A 21,695-nucleotide genomic window follows, 5' to 3' on the forward strand; every position below is an offset into this window, starting at 1 on the left:
AGTTGTGACTTGCCCAAAGTCACACAGATGATGACTGTGAGCCCCCCGTGGGACAGCCTGATCACCTTGTATTCCCCCCCCCCCACCCAGCGCTTGGAACGGTGCTTTGCACATAGTAAGCGCTTAACAAATGCCATCGTTATTATTATCATTATTAAAAAGGAAAGGGGAAAAAAAAGCAGGGCCTGCCGAGCCCGCCCGCAATTCCCGGCTGCGCCTGCGGGGGGCGGGAGAGTTCAAGTCCGCCTTTTCCCTCTGTGCGGCTGCGCGGCGGCGGCGGCGGCGGCGGCGGCGGCGTTGTTGCTGGGCGGAGGAGGTTTGGGCGCTGGCGGCTGCCGTCCGCGGGGCCCGGCTCGGCTCGGCCCTGCCCTGCCTTGCCCTGCGCTGCCCTGCCCGGGCCTGCCCTGCTTGGGGGGCGCCCTGTGGACCTGGTAAGGCTGCCTCGGACCCTCCGTCCCTCCGTCCGTCCCTCCGTCCGTCCGTCCGTCCGTCCGTCCGTCCGTCCCCCCGTCCCCCCGCCCGCCCGCCCGCCCGCCCGTCCTCCTGCCCGCCGGCCCGCCCGCCCGCCCGTCTCCCTCCCGGGCCGCGGGCCTGCCTTCCTTCCGTGCCCTCCGTCCCCTCCTCCCGCTGCCCTCTGCCCCCGCCAACCCCCGGGCCGGGCCTGGTGTCAGGGCCTGGTGTCCGGGCCTGGAGGGTCGCCCCGTCCCTTCTCCCACTCACCCTTTTCCGTCTCTCTTCTCCCCCTTTTCTCTCCTCCCTTCTCTCTCTCCTCCCCTTCTCTTTCTCCTCCCCTTCTCTCTCCCCCTTTTCTCTCTCCCGTTTTCTTTCTCACCCCTTCCTCTCCCCCTTTTCTCTTCCCCCCTTTTTTCCCCCTTTCTCTTTCCCCCTTTCTCTTTCCCCCTTTCTCTCCCTCCCCCTTTTCTCTCTCTCCCCCCTTTTCTCTCTCTCCCCCTTTTCTCTCTCTCCCCCCTTTCCTTTCCCCCTTTTCTCTCCCCCTTCCTCGCTCCCCTCTTTCCTCTCTCCCCCCTGCTCTTTCCTCCCTTTTTTCTCTCCCCCTTCTCCCCCCTTTCTCCTTCATTTACTCATCCATTCAGTCGTACTTATTGAGCGCTTACTGTGTGCAGAGCACTGGACTAAGCGCTTCGCTCTCCCCCCTTTCTCTCTTGTAGCCTCTTCTCCCCTCTTGTTTCTCCCCCTTTCTTTCGCTCCCCCTTCACTCCCCCCCTTTTCTCTCTCCCCCCTTTCTCTCTCCCCCCTTTCTCTCCCCCCCTTTCTCTCTCCTCCCTTTCTCTCTCCCCCCTTTCTCTCTCCCCCCTTTCTCTCTCCCCCCTTTCTCTCTCCCCCCTTTTCTCTCCCCCCTTTCCTCTCCCCCCTTTCCTCTCCCCCCTTTCCTCTCTCCCCTCTTTCCTCTCTCCCCTCCTTCCTCTCTCCCCCTTCTCTCCCCTTTTCTCTCCTCCTTTTTTTCTCTCTCCCCTTTCTCTCCCCCTTCTCCCCCCTTTCCCCTTCATTCATTCATCCATTCAATCGTATTTATTGAGCGCTTACTGTGTGTAGAGCACTGGACTAAGCGCTTCGCTCTCCCCCCTTTCCCTCTTCTAGCCCTCTTCTCTCCTCTTGTTTCTCCCCCTTTCTTTCGCTCCCCCCCTTCTCTCTCTCTCTCTCTCTGTCTCTCCCTCCCCCTTTCTCTCTTCTCCGCCTTTTCCCCCGGGCTTGGCGGGGGCTGACCCCAGTCGGTGTGCCCTCGGAAGGGTGCCTTCGGTCCCTCTGGCCGGGCCTGGGGGGCTTCCCCTGGCCCGAGGCGAGGTGAGCCCCCCCACCCCCCCGCACCCAGCCTGTGGGTCGGCCGGGGGCAGGGGGGAGCCGGGCCCCAGAAGCCCACGAGGAGCTGGCCCGGGCTACTTGGGCAGTAAAGAAGCAGCCCCGGCCCGAATTCCAAAAAAAGTGTGGCCCAGATATTGAATTTCGTGTCGAAAGGCAACGGTGCAATTCCTTAAAGACCCGAGTCCTGGGAATGGGCATTCCAAAATCCTGTTCCCCTGCCGCTGGGTTGCCGCCCTGCCGGGGTCAGCTCAGGGATTTAAGATTGCAGCAAGAGTCCACCCTATTTCCCCTCCAGACGCCCACACGCTTCTTCCCGGCTAGTCTGCTTTAATAATAATAATAATAATAATAATGATGGCATTTATTAAGCGTTTACCATGTGCAAAGCACTGTTCTAAGCGCTGGGGAGGTTACAAGGTGATCAGGTTGTCCCACGGTGGGGCTCACGGTCTTCATCCCCATTTTCCAGATGAGGTAACTGGGGCCCAGAGAAGTGAAGTGACTTGCCCAAAGTCACACAGCTGACAAGTGGCGGAGCCGGGATTTGAACCCATGACCTCTGACTCCAAAGCCCGGGCTCTTTCCACTGAGCCACGCTGCTTCCCGTCCTGCCCCTGGGAACCGTCGTTAAAGTTACTAGATCTTGATTAATGAGGAGTTTGAAGGAGTTTAGAGGAAAATAATAATAATAACTTTGGTGTCTGTTAAGCGCTTACTATGTGCAAAGCACTGTTCTAAGCGCTGGGGAGGATACAAGGTTGTCCCATGTGGGGCTCACAATCTTAATCCCCATTTTACAGATGAGGGAACTGAGGCACAGAGAAGTGAAGTGATTACAGTGCTCTGTGCACAGTCAGCGCTCTTCTAGACTGGGAGCCCGCTGTTGGGTAGGGACCGTCTCTCGAGAAGCAGCGTGGCGCAGTGGAAAGAGCTCGGGCTTTGGAGTCAGAGGTCATGGGTTCAAATCCCGGCTCCACCAATTGTCAGCTGTGGGACTTTGGGCAAGTCACTTCACTTCTCTGGGCCTCAGTGACCTCATCTGGAAAATGGGGATTAAGACTGTGAGTCCCCCGTGGGACAACTTGATCACCTTGTAACCTCCCCAGCGCTTAGAACAGTGCTTTGCACATAGTAAGCGCTTAATAAATGCCATTATTATTATTATTATGTTTCCTACCTGTCCTTTCCAAGCGCTTAGTCCAGTGCTCTGCACACAGCAAGTGCTCAATAAATATGATTGAATGAATGAATGAATGAATGGGAGCCCATTGTGGGGTCAGGACCGTCTCTATCTGTTGCCGACTTGTCCTTCCCAGGCGCTTAGTACAGTGCCCTGCACACAGCGCTCAACAAATACGATTGTTTTCATTCATTCATTCAATCATATTTATTGAGCGCTTACTGTGTGCATAGCACTACTAAGCACTTGATTCATTCATTCATTCAATCGTATTTATTGAGCGCTTACTGTGTGCGTAGCACTGTACTAAGTGCTTGATTCATTCATTCATTCAATCGTATTGAGCACTGACTGTGTGCAGAGCACTGTACTAAGCGCTTGATTCATTCATTCGTATTTATTGAGCACTTACTGTGTCCAGAGCACTGTACTAAGCGCTTGATTCATTCGTATTTATTGAGCACTTACTGTGTCCAGAGCACTGTACTAAGCGCTTGATTCATTCGATTGTATTTATTGAGCGCTTACTGCGTGCAGAGCACTGTACTAAGCGCTTGGGAAGTCCAAGTTGGCAACATATAGAGACGGTCCCTACCCAACAAGGGGCTCACAGTCTAGAATCAATCAATCAATCTATCGTATTTATTGAGCGCTTACTGTGTGCAGAGCACTGTACTAAGCGCTTGGGAAGTACAAGTTGGCAACATATAGAGACAGTCCATACCCAACAGTGGGGTACTGTGTGCACAGCACTGTACTAAGCGCTTGGGAAAAAGAGAGCTGAGGTGGTGAATTGTTTTGGGGATTTTCCTCAAATGGTTTAAGAAGAGCCCTGCTTGAAAGGACAGGGGAATGGACAACATGACCTCCCGTATGAGCCCGTGACTCAAAGACCATGGGGACTACTTCATTTTTGAATTTCCCACGTGCTGGACCAAGGTGTATGCCAGGCTCGCTCAGTCCTTACCCCGGAGAAGAAACGTGACTTAGTGGAAAGAGCAAGGGCTGGAGAGTCAGAGGACCTGGGTTCTAATCCCGGCCCTGCCAGTTGCTTGCTGTGGGACCTTGGACAAGTCACTGACCTTCTCATTGCCTCAGTTCCCTCAACTGTAAAATGGAGATTCTCCCTCCAACTTGTTCTCCCTCCTACTTAGACCTAAAGCCCCATGTGGGGCAGGGACTCTTTCCGACCTCATTAACTTGTAAGAACAATGATGATGCTGGCATTTATTAAGCGCTTACTGTTCCCCACTAAGCGCTGGGGAGGTTACAAGGTGATCAGGTTGTCCCACGGGGGGCTCCTGGTCTTAATCCCCATTTTACAGACGAGGGAACTGAGGCCCAGAGAAGTGAAGTGATTTGCCCAAAGTCACACAGCTGACAAGTGGTGGAGCTGGGATTTGAACCCGTGACCTCCGACTCCAAAGCCCGGGCTCTTTCCACTGAGCCATGCCGCTTCTCTTGTACCTACTCCAGAGCTTAGAACAGTGTTTGACACATCGTAAGCGCTTAACAAATACCATAAAAAAATTGCATTGGGGTTAGGACCCCATTTCCAGGGCTAATTAAAGTCCAGGAGTCCTGTATCTCCTATGGGCCAGGTGTGTTCATTGATTGATTGATTCATTCATTCAATCATATTTATTGAGTGCTTACTGTGTGCAGAGCACTGTACTAAGCGCTTGGGAAGTCCAAGTTGGCAACATCTAGAGACGGTCCCTACCCAACAGTGGGCTCACAGTCTAGAAGGGGGAGACAGACAACAAAACAAAACATATAAACCAAATAGAATAAATGTGTACAAGTAAAATAGAGTAATAAATACGTACAGACATATACATATATACAGGGTGTGTGACTACCAACTCTTCTTATATTGTACTTCCCCAAATGCTTAGTACAGTGCTCTGCGCACAGTAAATATTCAAGCAGCATGGCTCAATGGAAAGAGCCCGGGCTTTGGAGTCAAAGGTCACGGGTTCAATTCTCGGCTCCGCCAATTGTCAGCTGTGTGACTTTGGGCAAGTCACTTCACTTCTCTGGGCCTCAGTGACCTCATCTGGAAAATGGGGATGAAGACCGTGAGCCCCCCGTGGGACAACCTGATCACCTTGTAACCCCCCCACCGCTTAAGTAAGCGCTTAATAAATGCCGTCATTATTATTATTACCATTGACTGATCGATAGCACTTAGGTGCCTATCTAATTTATTTCAGTGTCTCCCCATCTAGACTGCAAACTTCTTGTGGGCGGGGAGATGTCTACCAAATCAATCAATCAATCGTATTGTTGAGCGCTTACTGTGTGCAGAGCACTGTACTAAGTGCTTGGGAAGTACAAGTTGGCAACACAAATCTGCTGTGCACTCCCAAGTGCTTAGTCCAGTGCTCTGCACACAGTTAGTGCTCAATAAGTACGATTGATTGATTGATTGATTGGTGGAAAGAATTCTGGGCTTGAGAGGGAAGGAGCCTGGGCAGCCAACTCGGTTGGGTTTCACCTCAGAGGAGACTGGGAGGAGCTCTCCCTCCACGCATCCTTCTGCCGGCTCTGAAAGCCCCTTTTGAGCAGCCTGGAATCATAATAATGATAATTAAGTTATCTGTTAGGCGCTTATTATGTGCCAAGCACTGTTCTAAACACTGGGATAGATCCAGGCTAATCAGGTTGTTCCATGTGGCGCTCACAGTCTTAATCCCCATTTTACAGATGAGGTAACTGAGGCACAGAGAAGTTAAGCGACTTGCCTACGGTCACCCAGCAGACGGTTGGTTGTACTTCCCAAGAGCTTAGTCCAGTGCTCTGCACACGGTAAGCGCTCAATAAATACGATTGAATGAATGAATGAATGAATCCAGGATTGGAACCCATGTCCTTTGACTCCCAAGCCCGGGCTCTTTCCACTAAGCCACGCTTCTTCTCTGAGGAAGAGTCGGCCCTGTCATTCATTCAATCGTATTTATTGAGCACTTACTGTGTGCAGGGCACTGGACTAAGCGCTTGGGAAGTCCAAGTTGGCAACATATAGAGAAGGTCATTCATTCAATCATTCAGTCATATTTATTGAGCGCTTACTGTGTGCAGAGCACTGGACTAAGCGCTTGGGAAGTACAAGTTGGCAACATATAGAGATGGCCCCTACCCAACAACGGGCTCACTGTCCTGCCCGTGAGTGGAGCAGGAGAAGGTGATGTGTGAAAGTGCCGAGACAGTTGACAGGAATTCAATCGGTCGTATTTATTGAGTGCTTACCGCATGTGGAGCACTGTACTAAGCGCTTGGGAGAGGACGGTACGACAATAAACTGTCACATTGCCTGCCCACAATGAACCTACAGTCTAGAGAGAGAAAGGGGGAGAAAGAAAAGGGGGAGAGAGAAAGGGGGAGAAAGAAAAGGGGGAGAGAGAAAAAAGGGGAGAGAAAAGGGGGAGTTAGGGGGAGAGAGAGACATTAATAGAAATAATTACAGGTATGTACGTATGTGCTGTGGGGCTGGGAAAAGGGATGAACAAAGGGAGAAAGGGCACGCAGAAAGGAATTAGAGAAGAGGAAAGGGGACTTAGAGAAGGCCTCTTGGAGGAGATGTGCCTTCAATCAGGCTTGGAAGTCGGGGGGGCGGCCAGTAATTGTCGAATATGAGGAGGGAGGGCATTCAGACCAGAGACGGGATGTGGGCAAGGCATCGGCGGCGAGTTAGACGAGATGGAGGCGCAGTGAAAAGGTTGGCGTTAGAAGAGCCAAGTGTGCGGGCTGGGAGAGTAGGAGAGTAGCAAGGTGAGGTCAGTCTATCAGTGGTATTAATAATAATAATAATAATAATGGCATTTATTAAGCGCTTACTATGTGCAAAGCACTGTTCTAAGCGCTGGGGAGGTTACAAGGTGATCAGGTTGTCCCATGGGGGGGCTCACAGTCTTCATCCCCATTTTACAGATGAGGGCACTGAGGCCCCGAGAAGTGAAGTGGCTACTTGCCCAAAATCACGCAGCTGGCAACTGGCGGAGCTGGGATTTGAACCTATGACCTCTGACTCCAAAGCCCGGGCTCTTTCCACTGAGCCGCGCTGCTTAACTAATATCATCATTGTTATTATTATTATTATTATGAGAGTATCATCATTTTTATTATTATGAGAGGTAGATTGAACAGACCCCTTCCATTTCCGCGTTAATCCCGTAGCGTATCCGACAGAGTTCCGTGTGCCGAAGAAATGCTTCCAGTGAAGATTTGAACAGGCCGTCTTTACACGTACTCTGCCCCTAAGGCCCCTTCCAGTTTCCAGAAGAAGTGCCTCAAATTCAGGTGTCCCCCGGGGACCGCCTGTCCCCATCCTTCTCTCCCCGTCCAGACTGGGGGTTCACTATGGCCAGGAAACGTGTCCGTTACATTGTTATATTGTATTCTCCCAAGCGCTTAGTACAGCGCTCCACAAACAAGTGCTCAGTAAATACAGTTGATTGATCATTTTCTCTGAAAGTGATCTCACTCTGTCCCACACAGGACGCAAGATGAAGCTGAAGGAACTTGAGCGCCCAGCTGTGCAGGTGTGGAGTCCGGCAAGCCAGCACCCTATCTACCTGGCCACAGGTGAACTCAAGCAAAACCTCCTCACCCTGGGCTTCGAGGCTGTCCATCCCCTCGCCCCCTCCTACCTCACCTCCCTTCACTCCTTCTCCAGCCCAGCCCGCACCCTCCGCTCCTCAGCCGCCACTAACCTCCTTTTTTATAATGGCATTTATTAAGCGCTTACTATGTGCAAAGCACTGTTCTAAGTGCTGGGGAGGATACAAGGTGATCAGGTTATCCCACAGGGGGCTCACAGTCTTCATCCCCATTTTACAGATGAGGTAACTGAGGCCCAGAGAAGTGAAGTGGCTTGCCCAAAGTCACCCAGCTGACAGTTGGCGGAGCCGGGATTTGAACCCATGACCTCTGACTCCAAAGCCCGGGCTCTTTCCACTGAGCCACGCTGCTTCTCCTCCTCTCTGTACCTCGTTCTCGCCCGTCCCGCCGTCGCCCCCCGGCCCACGTCCTCCCCCTGGCCTTTTAGACTGTGAGCCCACTGTTGGGTAGGGACTGTCTCTGTATGTTGCCATCTTGTACTTCCCAAGCACTTAGTACAGTGCTCTACACACAGTAAGCGCTCAATAAATACAATTGATTGGAATGCCCTCCCTCCGCACATCTGCCAAACTTCTCTCTTCCTCCCTTCAAAGCCCTACTGAGAGCTCACCTCCTCCAGGAGGCCTTCCCAAACTGAGCCCCCTTTATCCTCTCCTCCTTCCTATCCCTCCCGCCCTACCTCCTTCCCCTCCCCACAGCACCTGTATATATATTTGTACAGATACGTTACTCTATTTATTTTACTTGTACATATTTACTATTCTATTTATTTTGTTAATGATGTGCCTCTTGCTTTATTTCCATTTATTCTGATGACTTGACACCTGTCCACATGTTTTGTTGTCCGTCTCCCCCTTCTAGACTGTAAGCCCGTTGTTGGGTAGGGACCGTCTCAACTTGTACTTCCGGAGCGCTTAGTCCAGTGCTCTGCACGCAGTAAGCGCTCAATGAATATGATTGAATGAACGAATGAAAGGTAAGGTCACCTTAAAGTCGGCACCCGGCCTGAGAAAGGATCAGGAATCAGCCATCGTGGCGCGGGTACCAAATTTCTCCCCTTGTGCTCCGTGCCTAGGAACATCTGCCCAGCAGCTGGATGCCTCCTTTAGCACCAATGCTGCTTTGGAAATCTTCGAAGTGGACTTCAGGGACCCCTCAGTGGACCTTCAGCGCAGAGGGGTTCTCACCGCCTCCAGCAGGTACTCGGGATTCCCGCCGGGGCCGTGGGATGGATCTGAGCACGACTAGGAGAGATTCCTCGAAGCAATATGTGTACCCCCCGTGGGGAGGGGTCGGGAGAAGACGAAATTGCTCCAGGGAGGGCCGGTTTTAGTAACCTTCCGGGAGGGCCGGAGGTAAGCCGTAAGCCATGCCACGCTGCCGCTTCTCTTTCAAAACTGGGTTTTAGTTCGGTCCAAAGCACCGGGCTGCCCTGCCGCCAGATCCGACTCAGGGCGAGCCCCAGGGTGCTGCTGCTAATAGAAGCCTCTTGTTCCAATTGCTCGGAGAACCAGGAACGAGAGCTTCTCTCAAACTCAGCACGGCCTAGTGGGAAGAGCACAGGCTTGGGAGTCAGGGGACCCGGGTTCTAATCCTGGCTCCACCACTTGTCTGTTGTCCGAACAAGTCACTTTGCGTCTCTGGGCCTCAGTTCTCTCAACTGCAAAGCGGGGATTAATGCTGTGAGTACTATTTGGAATAGGGACTGTGACCAACCCAGTTATCTTGTATCTACCCCGGCGCTTAGTACAGTGCTTGGCACATAGTAAGCACTTAACAAATATCATTAAAAAAAACCCTCTCTTCTTTCTAAGAGCTCAAAGCACTTTGTAGACCTGGTCTCTGTAAGCATCGCATCATACTGTGTTGGTGCTAGAAGCTGGCAGACCTGAGATCTGGCCCTTTTCCAGTTAGAGTACGTTTTCATCCCTCTCCCAGAGCCAGAATCTCTTCTAATTTGCAGGATGCCCACTGAACCCTTCTCTCCAACTGGGAGAGCCCATCCTGCAAGACAAGTCCCAGCGACTTCCTCTCCCAAATGAGAGATTGTGGCTCAGAGATGAGTCTGTCTGACCGGGCCAAGGGAGAAAAGTGGGAGATCCTGACTCGTCTACGTGAGCGGTCATCCCTCCAGGCCCTCCTACATCTGGGGGACGTCCGACACTCATGGGCGGGCAGCCGGTGAGCTGGGCCACTGAGGGTGAGGTGAATCCATTCAGCTATCCTGGTCCACCTCCTCTCCCACTATAGTTTGCTCCTCCCATCGGTTGCCTTTGCTTGCATCCGACGCCTTCGGGGGTCCCAGCCTGAAATCATTTTTTGGAGGGTTCATGGCCGATTTTTTCCCAGAGCTGCTGGAAAGAGTTCTCGTACCGGGGGAAGAACAGGCGCAGGAGGGGAGTGTCGAGAATCAAACGGAATCCAGATCTACATCGGGTCCTTGGAGGGACTTGGCTCTGGAAGCCGAGCCTGTCTGGGACCCTCGGGCTTCGCTGCGGAGTTTCGTTAGGGAGTTCCTCACAAATATCCCCCGATTAATTGTGGGGACTGCCTTTTCGGAAGCAGGAGAAGAAAAACTCGTTTCTTTTCCCCAGAGTCCTTGGCTGGCTCACTGGGAAGCTCTGCTCTGAACACTCCAGGGGGCCTTGAAACCCTTCTCTTCAAAAAGTGCGGAGGGCTCTTGTTGCCCCTTTTTGCCTCTTCTCTGCCCCATTAGCACCTTTGCCCCTGCCAGCCCTGCTCCCCAGAGCTCGCGCCTCGTTTTACTAGGTCAGGGTGTTGAAAGCATCTTTTGGAAAATGTTCTCAGAAGGCCGGGTGGGCAGTTTAGAATTCAGACAGTTGGCACGGGGAGACCCCGGCAATTCAAGGAGTCTCCCAAGATTGGCTCCTGACTCCTCGCTGCTTTCCCGGGAGATTCTGAGTGAGTTAACTTGCTATCCCATGAGTGTAGCGAAGAGCCCTCGCCAAAGGGCACTGAGGGGCAGCTCGCCAGGCACAAGTGGGGTTCAAGGTTAGCTTCCCATGCCCTCACTTGGCCCAGGTCTGGGGGGATAAGGATTTCAGCTCTCCCGTCCACCCACCGTGGGCCTGTACCGTGAATAAGAGGCTACGTCTTCACCTGGATTCACGGGCTGCGGCCCTCTCTGTCTCCAGCTTAACCGGTGTCCCCCAAGGGAGTGGAAGGGAGTCGACGAATCTGAGAGCCGGGAGTGGGGGGAACACGCAGTTGGGGTGGGATCCAGGCTCGGCTTTGTGTGCCTGTGGGAAGGGAGCCAGGACTCTGGGCTCCAGCACGGGGAGGCCGGATTGGAGTCAGGCCCGAGGTTAAAACCGAGGAGAGGGCAGCGTCCGGGGGGCCCGGCTGGGTCGTGGGACACCGAGCTCCCCGCTGACCCGGCCTCCTCTCTCTTGCAGGTTTCATAAGTTGATCTGGGGGAACGGCGGCAGCGGGCCTCCCGAGAACTCCGGGGTGATTGTCGGCGGAGGGGATAATGGCGTGATCACGCTGTTCAGCGCGGCCCAGATCCTAGCCTCTGGGAAGGAGCCCGTGATCGGACAGAGGGAGAAGCACACGGGCCCAGTTCGAGCTCTTGACTTTAACCCTTTCCAGGTAATAATCGTAATAATGGCATTTATTAAGCGCTTACTATGTGCAAAGCACTGTTCTAAGCGCTGGGGAGGTTACAGGGTGATCAGGTTGACCCACGGGGGGCTCACAGCCTTAATCCCCATTTTACAGATGAGGTAACTGAGGCCCAGAGAAGTGAAGTGACTTGCCCAAAGTCACACAGCTGACAGTTGGCGGAGCCTGGATTTGAACCCATGACCTCTGACTCCAAAGCCCGGGCTCTTTCCTCTGAGCAATGCTGCGTTCGTAACCCGCCCCGACTACGAGCCGACACCTCATAGAGCTTCATTCGAGAGCCCCCCTTTTCTAAGCCGGGGGCCCTGTCCATGCAGGTCCCACCCTGGCCAGTGCTATTTATTGAGTGCTTACTGTGTGCAGGGCTCTGTAGTAAGCGCTTGGGAAGAGTACGGTAGAGTAAGTGGGAACCACAGAGGCAAAAGGGTTTTCCGGGACTCTAACCCCATGGCTTAGTTCATTTCTTGGGGGACGGGGTGTAGGGAAAACTCAGGCCTAGAAGAAGCGGCCTCTGGAGTGGGGAGCAAACAGTCACAGTGTTAGGGTTTGGAGAACGAATCCAGTGCTCACTTTTGCAATGAGGAGACCTTCCTCAGAGGGGCTCGTCGAGAGAGTTGCGCTGAGGGACGAAGGTGTCGGCCGATCCCTTCTTCACGAGCCCCGTCCCCATTCCCCACGTGAATGAGGTCTCTGCTCGACCTCAATTGATTAGTATTATCAAGCTCCTTCTGGGGGCAAAGCACCGTACTAAGAACCATTGCAGAAGCAGAAGACATCTTTTAATAATAATAATAATAATGGCATTTGTTAAGCACTTACTATGTGCAGAGCACTGTTCTAAGCGCTGGGGGGATGCAAGGTGATCAAGTTGTCCCACTTGGGGCTCACAGTCTTAATCCCCATTTTACAGATGAGGTAACTGAGGCTCAGAGAAGTTAAGTGCCTTGCCCAAGGTCAGACAGCAGACATGTGGCGGAGCTGGGATTCGAACCCGTGACCTCTGACTCCAAAGCCCATGCTGTTTGCACTGAGTCATGCTGCTGCTTCCATCTTTTCATAGGGATTCATCGCCAACGCCTTCTGTGCCTTGTTCTTAGATTGTAAACCCCTTGGGGGCCGGCGACTGAGCCTCTTGCTCGTCGGTGTACTTCTGGCCAAGCGATTTGTACAGTGTTTGCACAGAGTAGCTGTTACTACTACTACTGCTACTACTTTCTCGGCCCCTGCCCCCAAGGGGCTTACAGTCCGGACTGCTTCGTGGGGGAATCGGCCCACGCTTCTGTCCCTGGGGTTGCCGCTGTCCGGGGGCTCACTGGCTGTCTTCTCTCCCTCCCTGTAGGGGAACCTCCTGGCCTCGGGAGCCAATGATTCTGAAATCTTCATCTGGGATTTGAATAACTTCAGCGTGCCAATGACCCCAGGTTCCAAGTCCCAGGTGAGGTGATCTCTCCCCAGGTGGAGGCCCTGCCGTGCCCGCAGTGGCCTTCCCAGACTGAGCCCCTTCCTTCCTCTCCCCCTCGTCCCCTTCTCCATCCCCCCCATCTTACCTCCTTCCCTTCCCCACAGCACCTGTATATATGTATATGTGTTTGTACATATTTATTACTCTATTTATTCTACTTGTACATATCTATTCTATTTATTTTATTTTGCTAGTATGTTAGGTTTTGTTCTCTGTCTCCCCCTTTTAGACTGTGAGCCCACTGTTGGGTAGGGACTGTCTCTATATGTTGCCAATTTGTACTTCCCAAGCGCTTAGTACAGTGCTCTGCACATAGTAAGCGCTCAATAAATACGATTGATGATGATGATGATGAGTGGGCTGGAGTGGAGAGGGCAGACCAGGAGCTGGAGCAGAGGCCAGTGCAGCAGAAAGACCAGCCCTGGATCCTGCCCGTCTATCGCTCCATTCCCGACGGTGGGGGCGGGATGGGCCAGGCGCAGATGTGGGGGTGGAGGGAGAGCTGGGGGTGGGAGAAGAGGAAGGGGTGGTGGGGAAGACGTGTACTGAATGTGGACGTGGGCTAAGCAAGTAGCAGACCGGTCCCTTGGCGGGACGGGGGGTTGGGCTGCCCTCCCCGTAATCCTCTCTGGGGCGACGGTCCCGCCTCGAGGGGCCCAGAGGTCTCGGGGGTGGTCTGCACACCGCAGGACAACTGTGTTAATGGGCTCTCGGTTGGACCGTCATCAGACCGGGCCGGGGGGGGGGTCCCTGCTAATCCCAGACGGGGTGCCTCAGGTTTGTTCCAGTCGGGGCTGGAAGGAGAGGTAGACATTCCTGGGGTTCCGGCGGGGGGGGGCATTGGAAGGGCGGGGAAAGGACCGCTGCTAACTCAGGCAGGGGCCTCCTGCCTGTTTCTAACCATCTGCCCTTCCGGCCGTCTAACCGGGTCCTTCTTCTTGCTCCCCGGCCCCTCGCCGCCTTGCGCTTACAGTACCGAGAGGTGAGTTCCGTCCGACTGAATTCTTCCGCGTCTTAAGCGGGAGCCTTTTCCATCTGGCCGCACCCCCCGAATGCTGCACGTGGTTCTCCCCTCCTCCGGGTTCTCTCTGTGAGGTCGGGGCCGGCTCGCTCTGCCTTCCCCCGCCCCCGCCTCTTGATCTCCTGTCTTTCTCAGGTGGCCGGTTTGCTCTCCCCGGCCCGGTTACTTTGCAGAGTTAATGGTCGGCGGCACATTGAGATGGAGTAGAAGTGACGGACGGGGGCCAAAAATAAGATAAAGGGAGCAGGTGGCTTTCTTCCTCGTCCTCTCCCCCGACCCCATCATCTCACGGACGCTTTCCCGGAGAGGGAAAGTGTCCCTCTCTGGACTGCTGGTCCCTCAGCATGACCTAGTGTTCCCGAGCCCCCCGGTGACCCCGATTCTTAGTCCGTTTTCAGGAAGTCTCTCTTTCTCTCTCCCTGGGCCCGGTGGGCCGAGCCCTGTGGTGGGCAGCAGCGGGTCCCGCCATGGCTGGGGAATTGCCGCCTCGCCCGGGGCGGCAGCGGCGGCCCCCACTTCCAGCCCGCGTCTCTCCCTCGCCAGCCCCCGGAGGATGTCAGCGCGCTGTGCTGGAACCGGCAGGTGCAGCACATCCTGTCCTCGGCTCACCCCAGCGGCAAGGCCGTGGTCTGGGACCTCAGGAAGAACGAGCCCATCATCAAAGTCAGCGACCACAGCAACAGGGTGAGTGGAGGGCGGGCGGGCCACCTCCTCTGAAGGTGGTGGTGTGTGTCTGTGGAGGGGTGGGTAGAGCAGAGGAGAAGGAGATGGAGCCGGGGTTTACCGCCCGCTGCCAGGGCTTGGTTTCCGGATCCCGGAACGCATCCTAAACTGTAATCCTGGCTCCGCCGCTTGCCCACCCTGGGGCTAGTCACTTAACCTCGAGGTGCCTCGGTTTCCTCCTCCATAAAATGGGGATTCAAGGCCTGCCCTCCCTCCCCCTTAGATGGTGAACCCCTTCTGGGACAGCGATCACGTCCGATCTTGTTGTATTTGTATCTACCGCTGTGCTTGACTCAGTGCTTGGCCCAGAGTTAGCATTTACCAATATTATTGATATTGTCATTATTATCAGCATATTTATTGTACATATTGTACATTTATTGTACATATTTATTACTCTATTTTACTTGTACATATCTATTCTATTTATTTTATTTTGTTAGTATGTTTGGTTTTGTTCTCTGTCTCCCCCTTTTAGACCGTGAGCCCACTGTTGGGTAGGGACTGTCTCTATATGTTGCCAATTTGTACTTCCCAAGCGCTTAGTACAGTGCTCTGCACATAGTAAGCGCTCAATAAATACGATTGATGATGATGATGATCAGCACCCTCTCTCTGCCCTCCATGAACCTCCCCTTTGAACCTGGGACTCCGGGCAGCCTGTCCCGCCCAGACCCCGCTGCCCCGGCTGGTCCAGAGGCACTGTGAGAGCAGCCCTCGCCCTAGGTGATCCCCTCACCCCCGGCCACGTGCCCACAGATGCACTGCTCGGCCATGGCCTGGCACCCCGAAGTGGCCACCCAGCTGGTCCTCAGCTCGGAGGATGACCGCCTTCCAGCGATCCAAGTCTGGGACCTCCGGTTTGCCACCTCTCCCTTGAAGGTGCTGGAGAACCACACCAGGTAAGAGCTGCCGTCCTTCTCTCCCGGTGGGAACAAGAAGTTGAGTGCCTGTCTCCCCGCTTCTAGACCGTAAGCCCGTTGTGGCCGGGGATTGTCTCTCTTTATTGCTGTATTGTACTTTCCAAGCGCTTAGAACGGTGCTCTGCACACAGTAAACGCTCAGTAAATACGATCGAATGAATGAACGAGTGCCTGCATGCTCAACTTTTCCCCCAGGGGTAGAGGCTGCTTGTTCCTGGTTGGTTGGTGGGGGCAGCATCAGGGAGAGTCGTTCCTGATGTTCAATGTTCCTTCTCACGCCATCCCGGAACGAGACGTTCTTCGTAGCCCTTAACAACAGAAATGTGGCAATATTAACAACAGAAATATGTTGCCAACTTGTACTTCCCAAGCGCTTAGTACAGTGCTCTGCACACAGTAAGCGCTCAATAAATTCGATTGAATGAATGAATGAATGGCACATTCATCCCTTCCCCTTAACCTAGCCAACCAAATCCTTTGACAAAGTGCCGCGCTCTGCTCGCGAAGCCAGTAAGACCAATGGGAATTTGGGTCTGGTTTTTTCATCAAGTCTCTGGGGCTAGCTGACCCCAGCTGCTCTCTGCAGTCGGGGGCTGAGAGCGGCTTGATGGTGGCGGCGGGCTTGACCCGAGGAGGCGTCTCCCAGAGCGCGTCGGAAGGGTGTTTCCGACGTTGGCACGAACCACCTCCGTCGATTCCGCCGGGCCGGTTCCCGCCTCACCTCCATCCTCCCGTTGGGAGAAGCGTTTGCCTTTAGATGGGTTTTCTAATCCTGGCAGGGGGCTCTGCCGGATCTCCAAATTCTCTTGCCCGAGGTGGATGGAGGGGGTTCAAGAGGCGGGCGGTTTGGTTTCCAATCTGGATTGGAAGGCCGAGGGGTGGCAGCGGGACTTTTCGGGGGGCCCGAGTGAGCTGAGCCCCACACGGGCTCCGATCGATCGATGGATTGATGTGGAACTCGGCCTGCTAACAAAGCCGCTGCCCGGATGGCAGGCTCTGTAGGTATCGGGGGCAGCCCAGAGTCACCTCTCACCCTCTCACCTCGGGTCTCTCTCAGGGGCGTCCTGTCGGTCTCTTGGTGCCAGGCGGACCCGGAACTACTACTTAGCAGTGCCAAAGACAATCGGATCCTGTGTTGGAACCCCGGAAGCGGGGAGGTGGGTCCAGGAGAGTACTCTTCCTCTCCCCTTTCCGTCCGTCCCTGGAGGCTTTCGGCGCTTTTTTGCTTTCCCTCCCTGTATCAGTCAGTCATATTTTTTGAGCGCTTACCGTGTGCGGGAGCACTGTACTAAGCACTCGGGAGAGTACAGTAGAACAGTGTACCAGACACATTCCCTGCCCAAAGCAAGCTTCCAGTCTAGATAATAATGATAATAATAATGGTATTTAAGTGCTTACTATGTGCCAAGCACTGTTCTAAGCGCTGCGGGGATGCAAGGTGATCAGGTTGTCCCACGTGGGGTTCACAGTCTTAATCCCCATTTTACAGATGAGGTCATTGAGGCACAGAGAAGTGAAGTGACTTGCCCGAAGTCACACAGCTGACAAGTGGCGGAGCCAGGATTAGAACCCCTGACCTCTGACTCCCCAGGCCTGGGCTCTTTCCACTGAGCCACGGAGGCAGATATTAATTTAAATAAGTAAATTACAGATACGGATATCTCTGTACATGACTGAAGAGCCGGCAGCTTCAAGTTCCCTGCCCATTATTTCCCTCTGTCCTCTCGGGTGCGTGGCCACCTTGACTGCAATGGAGAGCAAGCAAGGCGGAGGTGGGGGAATTCGTAGGAGGGGCAGCCAGGGTGGGGTCCTGGGGAGCCGGTCCGGGTTCTTGCGGGTCGGTCGGGTCGGGCCGCTGACCTCCGCCGTCTTCCCGGGGCGGGGCCAGGTGGTGTACGAGTTACCCACCCGAAGCAGGTGGTGCTTTGACGTCCAGTGGTGCCCTAGGAACCCCTCCGTTTTCGCCGCCGCCTCTTTTGACGGCTGGATCAATTTGTATTCCGTGATGGGCGGGAGCCTGGAAGCCCAGCGGAGAACGCAGGCGGACAAGGTGAGAGACTTTAGGAGAGGAACCGGGAGTTGCGGGTGGAAGGGCGGGATGGAGGAGCCGGGCCGGTGGCCACGGCAGGAGATCCACGTGCAGGGGCGCGGCGTTTGCTCGCGTGCCGAGGATGAGCTTGAGTGGGAGCTGGGCTAGGCTTGGAGGGAAGCAATCCCCCGGGATCGTTTTTGCCACTTGAGTGAGAAGAAAAGAAGGGAAGCAACAATCTTCGAAACGATGGATGGGTGGCCTGTGGGGTCACTGCTGGCCTTAGGTCCTCTACCACGTCATCCTAGAGGACCCCTCTAGGCAGGACATGGGTCTTGTTTCAGGGTTGGATAGGAGGAGAAAGGGGCATCCCAGCTTTAGGGTGTGCTTCCCTCCTCCTCCCTTGCCCCAGTCTCCCTCCCACCCCCGTCATCCTTCTCCTGATCCCGTGAGTCCACGGGGGTCACTTCCAGCCGGTCTCCGTACCACCCCCTCTGCCCGTAGATATCGTCGTCCTTCAGCAGCCTGGACCCGTTTGGCACCGGCCAGCCCCTCCCTCCGCTGCAGGTGCCAGAGCAGGTGGTCCAGACCACCCTGGTCCCGCCCCTGAAGAAGCCACCCAAGTGGATTCGCCGGCCCGTGGGGGGCTCGTTCGCCGTAAGTGCCGTGGCAGCTTCACACGCTGAAGGAGCCCTCCGGCCAAGGGAGGACCGTTAGGAGATGAGGATGTCCTTCCTCAAGGCCCCAGGGCCCCTTGGGCCTCCCTTCCCTTTCTGGCCCGGTCCAGGGCATCCCAGTCACCCACCCCTCCCCAACCGACGCCACCCGGTCCTGGGTGACAGGCGGGGCCCGGTGACCGCCTCCTCTCCGGGGCCTCCCTTCCCTTTCTGGCCCGGCCTGGGGCATCCCAGTCACCCACCCCTCCCCAACCGACGCCACCCGGTCCTGGGTGACAGGCGGGGCCCGGTGACCGCCGCCTTTCCGCCACCTTTATGTCTCTTCCCCAGTTTGGGGGGAAGCTGGTCACCAGTTTCCCCGCCCAGCAGACGCCGCAGCCTTGCCCCCACGTCGTCTTCATCAGCCAAGTGACAACGGAGCCCGAGTTCCTGGCTCGGTCGGCGGAGCTGCAGGAAGCCCTGGGGTCGGGAAATCTCCTGGAGTACTGCCAGGACAAGATCCAGCGGGCCAAGCTGCAGTTTGAGAAGAGCGTCTGGCAGTTCCTGAAGGTAGAGCACGAGTGAGCACCCGGGGGGCCGAGCCGGGCCGGCCACGTCTTGGACCCACAATCCCCAAGGCAGGCAAAATAATGATCGTGAAGGGAAAGACGTTCCGAGGCTAGTTGGCAGCAAGCGGGAAGTTACTGTAATGGAGGTGCAGTTTCTCCAACCAGTTCCAATCTCCTTTAGGATCCTGAGCTGACTCTGGGCCAATTTTATTTATTTATTTATTTATTTATTTTGGATAGGGAATGGGTCTGGGAGTGTGAAGATCTGGGTTCTAATCCCAGATCCACCACTTGTCTGCCCCGTGATCTTGGGCAAGTCTATTAACTCCTCTGTGCCTCAGTTACCTCACCTGTAAAATAGGGATTTAGACTGTGAGCCCCACGTGGGATATGGACCATGTCTAACCTGGTTAGTGCGTATCTACCCCAGCGCTTAGTACAGTGCCTCGTACATAGTAAATGCTTAGCAAATATCATAAAAAAAACCTCAGGTTCCCTGAATCCCAGGCCTGGACTCTTTCCACTAGGCCACGTTATTTCTCATGGCGATCGTGGACACTGTGTTGCAGGCCAGCGAGCTTAGTCTAGCCAGGGTGTTTCGAACCGACAGGGTTGTCAAGGAGTTGGAGGTGAAGAGGTTGGGCAGGGGAAGGTGTTGGCGGTCTGTGAGAAATGGCCAAGTTTGGAGGCCGGGTGGATCGAGGAGGGAAGACAGAGAAAGACGTGGTAGGAGGAGCAGCGTGGCTCAGTGGAAAGAGCACGCCTTTTGGAGTCAGAGGTCTTGGGTTCAAATTCCGCCTCTGCCAATTGTCAGCTGTGTAACTTTGGGCAAGTCACTTAACTTCTCTGTGCCTCAGTTACCTCATCTGTAAAATGGGGATTGAGACTGTGAGCACCCCCCCACCCACCGTGGGACAACCTGATCACCTTGTAACCTCCCCAGGGCTTCGAACAGTGCTTTGCACATAGTAAGCGCTTAATAAATGTCATTATTATTAGAGAATGAGCAGAGGGGGAGGCGGCAGAGGTGTTGCTGAGACAGTACTGGAGATGGGGCATGTGGTAGGGGGAGAGCTACTTAGTGTCAGAGCTTGCCTGTTGAGTGACACTTGAGAGAGGCACTGAAGCAGAGCTATCCAGGGCAGAGAGGTGCAGGGAGACTGGCTATAGGAGAGGGAAGTTGGCTAGGGAAATGTGGCTGAGCCCTTGCCACATGGAGATACGGGAAAACCGAAGCTCCCTGGTAAAGCGGCTGGGGGAAAACAGTTAAGGGGAGCTCTGTAAATCACAGAGAGCAACTGGGAGAGGAATTGGGTGAGTAGGAGGAACCACAAAAACAATAATAATAAATAAATAAATGATGGCATTTAAGTGCTTACTATGTGTGAAGCACATGAGCGAAACACTGTTCTAAGCACTGGGGGGATACAAGGTGATCAGGTTGTCTCACGTGAGGCTCTCAGTCTTAATCCCCATTTTACAGTTAAGGTAACTGAGGCTCAAAGAAGTTGGGTGACTTGCCCAAAGTCACACAGCTGACAAGTGGCGGAGCGGGGATTAGAACCCATGACCTCTGACTCCCGAGGCCGGGCTCTTTCCACTGAGCCTTGCTAATACCCACACGCTCTTCTGAGTACTGGGGTAGATACCAGGAAAGCCGATCAGACGCAGTCCCCATCCCACATGGGGCTCTCAGTCGAAGAGTGAGGTAGAATAGATATTTAACCTCCATTTCCCAGTTGAGGAAACCGAGGCCCAGAGAAGGTAAGTGACTTGCGGGAGGTCACGCGGTGGCAGATTGGGGATTAGAACCCAGGTGGACCGTCTCCCAGGCCCTTGCTCTCTCCTCTGGTGCATGGTGGAAAGCGCAGAGAGTCCGGTGGTTGGGAAGAAGAGAGGATAGTTCACAGGTCATTATTGGAAAGAGAGATGACGGGGAGGGAGAAGCCTTCAGATCAAGAAGGATGGGTAGGGAGAAATGGCACTTGAATTTGACTTCAGCACGGGGCGGTACAGTAGAGGAAAGAAGCTGAAAATCTTGTTTGGGGTCACAGGGTGGGTGGGAAGAGCATGTCTCTGCTCTCCACGCTTCTCTCATATGGACTTTGCCCTCCCCAGGTGAACTTGGAGCAAGAATCCAGGCCCAAACTGCTGAAGCTGCTGGGTTACAGTGAGGAGGAACTGCGGGCGAAGGTGAGCTTTCCGGCACGGCCCCGGGCACCTGGGCTGCTGGGGGCAGCAAGGGAATCGGGGAGCGACTGGAGGAGCTTCATGGTCCATTTGGAGTCTTTCCTCTCGACTGTAAGCTCGTCGTGGGCAGGGAATGTGTCTGCCAGTTCGGTTGTATTGTAGTTCAGAGCACGGCCCGTAGAAAGCGCTCAGTAAATCCAGTTGATCGGTTTCTGTCTGGGGGAGCGGCACTGTCCCTGGGCAAGCTGAGGCATGCGGAGTGGGAAGCAGAGTAGCCCAAGAGACCGGGCTCAGAGATGCACCAAGTTGCATTGTATTCTGAGGGAGGAGGCAGGGCTGCTTTGGGGCTTTTTGACATTTTAATTGGAAATTCTCCCCCTCTAAACTGTAAGCTTCTGGTGGGCAGGGAATGTGCCCGTTTATTGTTATATTGTACTCTCCCAAGTGCTTAGTGCAGTGCTTTGCACACAGTAGGCGCTCAATAATTATGATTGAATGAATGGGAGACTGGGCCTCTAATGGGAAGCAGCAATAATAGTGATAATATTTCTGAAGCACTTAATGTGTGGTGAGCACTGTACTGAAGGCCGGGAAAGGCTACCCAGGTGGGAATTAGGAACGGCCCGTGGGGCTCCAGGATACCGATTTTTGGGGGAGGAGAAACTGGAGACCCGCTGGAGTCATGGGCCTTGGCCCCGGCCCCTGGCTGTTAATAATTATCACAATAATAATGATAGTATTTATCAAGCGCTTACTATGGCACTGTATTGGAGTGCATACAAGCAAATTGAGTCTCACACAGTCCTTGTCCCACGTGGGGCTCACAGTCTCAATCCCCATTTTCCAGATGAGG

At 54.3% G+C, this 21,695-nt stretch overlaps 1 protein-coding gene across 5 annotated transcripts in view; it reads left to right on the forward strand.

Annotated features, from left to right (window-relative positions):
• Nucleotides 1–385: 385 nt before the first annotated feature.
• SEC31B (SEC31 homolog B, COPII coat complex component) overlaps nucleotides 386–21,695 on the forward strand; it is a 40,460-nt gene continuing 19,150 nt past the window's right edge. For 2 of the 5 annotated variants that reach the window (XM_038757936.1, XM_038757939.1), the window contains exons 1-13: nucleotides 386–431; nucleotides 7,502–7,588; nucleotides 8,700–8,823; nucleotides 11,041–11,236; nucleotides 12,609–12,704; nucleotides 13,705–13,713; nucleotides 14,296–14,436; nucleotides 15,235–15,377; nucleotides 16,456–16,555; nucleotides 17,287–17,448; nucleotides 17,932–18,084; nucleotides 18,435–18,653; nucleotides 20,771–20,845. In XM_038757936.1, the coding sequence (XP_038613864.1) occupies nucleotides 7,510–7,588; nucleotides 8,700–8,823; nucleotides 11,041–11,236; nucleotides 12,609–12,704; nucleotides 13,705–13,713; nucleotides 14,296–14,436; nucleotides 15,235–15,377; nucleotides 16,456–16,555; nucleotides 17,287–17,448; nucleotides 17,932–18,084; nucleotides 18,435–18,653; nucleotides 20,771–20,845 (1,497 nt within the window). In that variant the 5' untranslated portion in view covers nucleotides 386–431; nucleotides 7,502–7,509. Of the gene's footprint in view, nucleotides 432–5,117; nucleotides 5,135–5,785; nucleotides 5,813–7,501; nucleotides 7,589–8,699; nucleotides 8,824–11,040; nucleotides 11,237–12,608; nucleotides 12,705–13,704; nucleotides 13,714–14,295; nucleotides 14,437–15,234; nucleotides 15,378–16,455; nucleotides 16,556–17,286; nucleotides 17,449–17,931; nucleotides 18,085–18,434; nucleotides 18,654–20,770; nucleotides 20,846–21,695 lie in introns of those variants that run through there. The other 3 variants (XM_038757938.1, XM_038757937.1, XM_038757940.1) reach the window with 3 other exon arrangements.

Source organism: Tachyglossus aculeatus, chromosome 16 (assembly GCF_015852505.1).
Source record: "Tachyglossus aculeatus isolate mTacAcu1 chromosome 16, mTacAcu1.pri, whole genome shotgun sequence".
NCBI classification, from domain to species: domain Eukaryota; kingdom Metazoa; phylum Chordata; class Mammalia; order Monotremata; family Tachyglossidae; genus Tachyglossus; species Tachyglossus aculeatus.